Source organism: Carlito syrichta, unplaced genomic scaffold (assembly GCF_000164805.1).
Source record: "Carlito syrichta isolate Samal-C Ts95f unplaced genomic scaffold, Tarsius_syrichta-2.0.1 Scaffold302566, whole genome shotgun sequence".
NCBI classification, from domain to species: Eukaryota; Metazoa; Chordata; class Mammalia; order Primates; family Tarsiidae; genus Carlito; species Carlito syrichta.
The window spans coordinates 305,267-312,394 of record NW_007246662.1 but is presented as its reverse complement, the minus strand read 5'-3'; the positions used below and the strand labels follow the sequence as shown (position 1 = coordinate 312,394).

Sequence of the window (7,128 nt, the reverse complement as noted above, 5' to 3'; positions counted from 1 at the left end):
CCATTGCTGATGAAGCTGAGTTTGGCTGGGTAGAGATTCTTGGTTGAAATTGTTTTTCTTTGAGGACTTCAAATACTGGACTCCAGTCCCTTCTAGTTTGTAGTGTTTCTGTCAATAGGTCTGCTACTATTCTGATTGGTTTCCCCAGTAGAAAGTCTGATCTTTCTCTCTTGCTGCCCTTAGGATTTTTTATTTTGTACCTACTTTTTGTAGGCAAATTACTATGTGTCTAGGGATTTTTTTTTTTTTTTGATGTCTTGTGAGGGTTCTCTGTATCTCTTGAGTTTGAATAGTCATATCTCTCGTGAGATGGAAAATGCTTTCTTGGATATCCTGGAATACTTGTTCCAAAGTGTTCTCCATTTCCTTTTCTTCCTCTAGGATACAAATCAGGCATAGATTCAGCCTCTAGATATAACTGCACATCTCTTGTAGGCTTTGTTCTTTTTTTCTGAGTTTCTATGTTTTTCACAGATCAGGTTAATTCCATGTTTTTGACTTCAAGTTCTGAGATTCTTTCTTCTGGTTAATTATGCTTTCTATGCTTGTCATCTTGTTATTTATTTCCTGGATGAAATTTTTTATTGTCAAAATCTCTGTTGCAAGTTCTTTCAGTGTTGCATCTTGTCTTTCTTGAGTCTTATTTACTTTTTCCATCCACTCCCTAATCTCTTATATTCTAGGTCAGGGGTTGTTGGCAACTTCTATTGTCCGGGTTCTGGGATCTTATTTTTCTCTTACTTGTGTTCTTCCATTGATTTTTTCTTCATTTTTGACAGAACTCTTTCTTTTCTCTTTAGTCCCATTATTCAGTGGCAGTGGGAGAGGCTTTCACTTCTGATGTTTACTCAGCCCACGATTCTTCCCTGATCAGGGCTCTGATTTTGTTCTATTTTGAACCAGAGCTGTGGGTGGGAAGATTTATTGTCTCTTGTAGTTTTGAGAGTTGAATATTGTGGAAGATGAGGGTTTTCTGAATCCTAGTTAGAAACTACTTGTAAATCACAATGTTCACTGATTATGGTATGGGTCCCCTGAGACCCACTCCCCACCACCACTCTATATGATAATGCCTTAGGTATGTGTGTGTACCCTGTGAGTCCAAGATACAGTAACCCCAATGAGGAGAACAGGGAAAAGTAGGATGAAATAAGATGGACATAAATGTGAAAAAAAAAATTTTAAACAAAGAACAACAAAAACAGAAACCAAAGCAAAGAACAATTAAACATACACATACCAAAACAAACTGGAAAAACAAAAAAGCAAAACAAATCAAAAAACAAACAAAAAACAGGAAACCAAGCACACACACACACATCCAACACTAAATGAAAGGAGATGAAAAAGAGAAAAAAAGGAATTCAAATTGAATCCTCATACATATATTCACACATGCGTCAAACTAAAAAAAGAGAAGAACAAAAAAAGTAAAAGCAAAAACCTGAAGGATGAACAATCAATCATTCACATACACATATAAACAGAATACAAAAATGAAAGAAAAAGAAAAAAAAGAAAAGAAAAAAAGGTTGAGAGATGTTGCTCGAACCCCTCACATACACATTCAAACACAAAAGAAAACTACGTAAAAGTTTAAAAAAATAAAACCACCTGCCCTCTTGTGGCAGTTTCTATAGTTGTTCCTCTCAGTTGCTCACAGGTAAGCCTCTCTGCTGTCTGCTGCAGAGCTTGGGCTCATTCATAATCTCTCCAGTGTCCAGTCCAGGGAAGGAAAAGGGTACAGTGGGGGTGGGTGGGTCTTCAATCCTTTCCTCCCATTCTAGTATGGTCAGGGAGATCCCCTCCAGTGTCTTCCCCAGGTACTGGCAGGGGGTGCCCCAGCCAGGCTTGTCTTGGTATAGAGTCCTCCTATTGCAGCTGATGTCCAGGCTCTGCCTGGATTCGTCCCTCTCAGTCATGCTTCAGCTGTGCAGATCTGACATTCAGAGGATTGCTGGGGAGGAGGGGTTAGGTCAGCCCCAGACTCACCATTGATCTCTGTGGAGGTCTTCCTCATCCTTTCTTGGCCATGCCCTTTGTCCTGTGGCTGAATCAGGGTAGGAGGTGAGGCACCTGAGACTCAGCACTCGTCCTGTCCCTCCAGAAAGTGTGACTTCAGGATATTCCCTCTGGGTCTATCAACCCCTGAGTAGACTGGTCACAGAGATCAAGTCTGTCACTCCAGGGTGAGCAAGCCAGAGCACTTTCCTATCCCATTTTCAAGATGGTGGCAAGATGCCTCTTTCATCTTCTCCTGTGAGGCTCTGCCTGTGGGCTCCCTTGCTGTGCTCCCTCCCTCCCTTACTTCCAGTGTTGGTCAGGCACTGCAGTGGTGAGGCTGAGCCTGAAGCCAGCAGTCTCTCCTGGAAGCTTCTTCCTGGGAAAGACTTTGTTGATTTAGAAAAATAAATTCACTCAGCTTCTGCACTCCAGGAAGTTCTAGAGACCAAACAGAGCAGCTGCAGCACCAACCGCTTCACCAGGAGATCCCTGACCACTTACTCCCAAGTCCCCACGCAGTCAGTCACTCACACGCCCACTTACTCACTGACACATACACTAAATTTTCCATATACTCACTCAACCACACTGGGACTCGCATAATCCAACTGGCTCTGCCACCATCTTCTTCCTGGAGTTCCTGATTACTCTCAAGTTGGACATAGACCATCAGAAAATTATAGACAGTCACCACAATTGTGGTCTTATGTAACAGGTTCAACAAGCCTCCACTCACCCAAATATCCTCCTTCAATGTATCCCGGTGTTGAGCAACGGTCTGTTCCACTTAAATCAGCATTATTTTGTTCACTATTCTCATTTATTTGATCTCTCTATGTTCAGTCTTGCACATCTCCAATTAATTACCACAGAAGTAACATTCCTAAAATGTAAGTCTGATCATTCCACTATTGTTTATAAAACCCCAGGTCACACAAGGGCAAAAACATGAGGCTAAAGTAGGAAAGAAAGGCCCATGGTAGCATGTGCTCTCTCCTGTTTGTCAGTCCTCTATTCTTTGCTTGTGCTGTGCCTATTCCTCATGTCCCTGATCAAGTTTCCCTTGTTCTAGCATCCCACAATCATAACTATAGTCACCATTCGACATTGAACTCCAGTGTCCCCTCTCAGTTCCACTGATTGTATTCAGATGTCACAAATAGAACAGTTGTGTCCTCATGAGCTATACTCTTTGCACATGAGTATCAAAGTTACGTATTTTGTTACATCTGTTTGCATATACAGCTAAACATACAGTTCAAGTTCCTTGTGAATAGTAGCCATGTGCTATTCAGAATTTAATCTTTTTTAGCTATTTTTATTATAACATAGCCTAAAATGTTTGTTTAGTAAATGAAGGCTTGAATGTTGATGTCTTTTCTCAGCTCTTTGCATTGTAAGTTTAATACTTCAAATCTCAATCCAGGTGCTACTTTGAGCATTCAACCTTCCTTAAATCTTCCTTCCACTAAGAGTTAATATTTTCCCCATAGTCCAATATGTGATCTTAGATCCTCAATACACTATGTGGCACTGACTAGCTCAGAGAGATGCACTCACTAGATGCCCTCAGGGTTGAACCATGCAGGTAAAGGTAGCCCTCGATGATGGTGCACAGATGACTGAATTTTGTTAGTAATTATTAGACACACAGAAATGAGCAGGATTTTTAAGATGTCACGCTGCCACCAAGCACAAAGGAGATATTCACCAAAAAGGGAGAAAACTCTGGTACTTAACTCTTTATTTGTAAATAATTTCAAAGTTACAGAAACGTAGCATTTAAAAAGTACAATTAATACTTATATTCCCTCTACCTAGACTCACCTATTGTCAATGACTTTGTGCTCCTTTTGCTTCATAGCTCTTTCTCTGTGTGTGTGAATGTTTATCTGTCCCATCAGTTGAGAACATTATGATCTTTTCCCCTAAACACTTTATGATGCATTTTCTAAGATTATGAATATTCTTCTACAGAATTAGAGAGCAGTTCTGAAAGTGCAACATCAATACAATGCAACCATGTGAGAATTTTTAATGGGTAAGGGGTGTAAAAACAAAAAGCTCTTGAGTACAATGAAACAATTCCTCAAATAGAGACAAATATGAGATGACACATTATGGTATGAGAGTCTGAGGAATAACATTGGCATAAAATCCTAAATGTCTGATGTGTACAGAAAAGGAAAATATATCATTAGTACCCAAATTCTCTACTTTATAATTTCCTAAAAGACAAGTCTCACGTTCAACATTTTCTTCAACGCCTCCATGACATCCTTATTCCTAAGACTATAGATTAAAGGGTTTAGCACAGGGGTGAGGATGGTGTAAAAGACAGACACCATCATGTCCTTCTCAGGGGTGTGGTAGGAGCTGGGGAGCATATAGGTGTAGATGGCAGCCCCATAGAAAAGGATGACCACAGTCATGTGGGAGGAGCAGGTGGTAAAGGCCTTCTTCTGGCCCTCTGCTGAGATCATCTTGCGGATAGTGAGAAAAATGAAGGAATAAGAGCTTGAAATGACTGTCACAGGAATGAGGAGCATGAGGACACAGCACATGTACATGAGTGTCTCATAGAGTGAGGTGTCTGAGCAGGAAAGGATCATTACAGCAGGGACCTCACAGAAGAAGTGGTGGATCTCCTGAGACCTACAGAAGGGGAAGGTCATGGTGATGGGAGTGAGCATGAAGCCATCTACTGATCCTAGGAACCAGCAGCCAGATGCTAGGAAAAGACACATTCTCTGGTTCATGAGGACAGGATAACGGAGAGGATGGCAGATGGCCATATAGCGGTCATAGGCCATGGCAGCAAGAAGGAAAAATTCTGAACCTACTAGAGTCACATAGAAGAACATCTGCATCCCACATTCAGGGGCTGAGATCTTATTCACACCCATAACCTGGTCCATGAGCATCCTGGGTACAGTGATGGAAATGTACACCATGTCCATGAGAGACAACTGACTGATAAAAAAGTACATGGGGGTGTGCAGGTGGGTGTCAGAGTGTACCAGAAGGATCAGGACAGCATTTCCAAACAAGGCCATCAAGAAAACTACAAAAATGACCACACAAAGAAGAACTGGGTGTTTAGATTGACTGAAGAGTCCCATCAGGATAAAATCTGACCCTCCAGTGCTGTTGACCATCCAGACAGTGTTGTCCATGAGGTTTTACCTAGGCTACCAAGAACAGTTTGGGGGTTAATATAATGCAATTTTCTGAAATAAATGTTTAGTGAGTACTCAAGTGTGTGCATACATCAGCCTATTTGTGCTAACCAGGAAAAGTACATGAGTTTGGAGATTTGGGGATTATAAATGATCTATAGTTTAACACATTTACACAACAAACTAAGAATTCACAACTATGAGTCAAAAGAATCAGTGACTTATAAGGAGGTTATCATAGTTCAGGTCATAAACTTTCCTGATGGTAGATAGTGCTGTTTATCGACAGTACTGTAAATTTGCAAAATAACTGTCCTGTACTAACAGAAAAAGTGAACCACCGAAAAAAAGAGAATCAGACTCTTTTTATAAAGTTTTTGTTATGGAAGTCTGAATTAAATTAACCTCTCTGGTTTAAGAATACATCTGAAATCTTAAAAACACTCAGAGGTGCATTCTATATAACAAAGTTTAAACCCCTTTTGCCCACAGGATCAGGCCTTGCTGTGAGACTCTGTGGTTGCATGGAGCAAGTTTCACTCTCTCATGAGCAGGGCATATGAAGTTTATACATATAAACTCACACGTGAACAACCCTTAGAGACCAGAGGAGCATGGGGTGAACCCCCAGACCACAGCCAGACTGCAGCCATAGGTCCACTTCCCCTCTCTATTCCTCTATACACTCTATATAAAAAAGAGGATAAGTGTAATATTTGATCCTAAGTGTGGGAGGATTAAATGAGGTTAAACAATGAAAGTGCTTAGAATACTTACAGTTAGAGATGATTGACATATACTGTTAATTTAAAGAGTTAATATTTGCACTAATTATTCTGCAAAACCTACCCAAGAGATGTCTGCTACTATTATTGTCTTATTATATGAGATACAGTATTTCAGTACTCCAGTTTCAGTGCCTGTTCATACATTTAAGAAGCTGATTTTATTTTTTTAATTTTTTTATAATAAAGATGTGGGGTACAATTCAGGGTTCGCTATACAAACATTGATTATGCAAGTACCCTTGCTGATGAGGTATTCCCCTCCCTCCCCTAGCAGTTTCCCTCAACTGCCAATCCAAGAAGCTGACTTTCAAAATAAAATGGGAAAAGATCAGTAAAGTAAATAAATACATAAAGCAAACATAAAACTCACTTAAAAAAGAATTTAGACTTGATCATTTTTGTGTGTACATATACTTATTATATATGTATAAACTTCATATGTTTACATAAATATATACATGCGAATATATAAATAAATAATATATTTCTTATTTTAATTCAGGTTAAGCAGAGTTTTATATAAAGGAGAATCTTTTCTCCTACCTGTCTAGTACATGGTCCTCCAAGTTCATCTCCTTAAATCTCCTACCATTTGCACTAAGTCTGGAAGAAGGAACCAGAATTTACAGGTCACAGTTGCTTGCCAAAACAAAAGCTTTAGTTGTTTTGTAAACATCACCTGCTTTACTGCCTGCCATAATCATTTTTTCATGCAAACTGAGAAGCAGAGAGGAATATGGAATGACTTTAGCAGTGGTTATGATCTAAAGATATTTTAGAAAGAATGTATGAGTTTCAAGTACATTTTGTACCCTTGTAACAATTCCAAAAACTAATTGTGACACTTAACTCATCAACAGTTCCAAGATCCTGGGGTGCTGATGTAGTAGACAACACCACAAATGAATTTGATGCCTTAATATACATATCCAATACATCTGAGATATATTTTACTTTATATAGAGAGAAATAGATATATAGATGTAGATATATAATTGTCTGTGTCAAATTTAAAAACAGCCCAATAAGCTGGAACATACACCTGCTTACCTAGTCCATATTTGTAGCCAAAGCGAAGCAAGAACCACAGTAGTGACCAGCACATGTGAAGACCTCGAAGCTGTTTGACTGGCAAATACAGTGAGAGCAGGAGGGCA

General features: G+C 39.5%; 1 protein-coding gene across 1 annotated transcript; it reads right to left on the bottom strand.

Moving 5' to 3' along the window:
- Nucleotides 1-4,176: 4,176 nt before the first annotated feature.
- On the bottom strand, nt 4,177-5,197 carry LOC103259206 (olfactory receptor 2T29). The gene has a single exon (XM_008056869.1). The coding sequence runs from the start codon at nt 5,178-5,180 to the stop codon at nt 4,233-4,235; it is 948 nt and encodes a 315-aa protein (XP_008055060.1). The 5' UTR covers nt 5,181-5,197; the 3' UTR covers nt 4,177-4,232.
- Nucleotides 5,198-7,128: the final 1,931 nt, after the last annotated feature.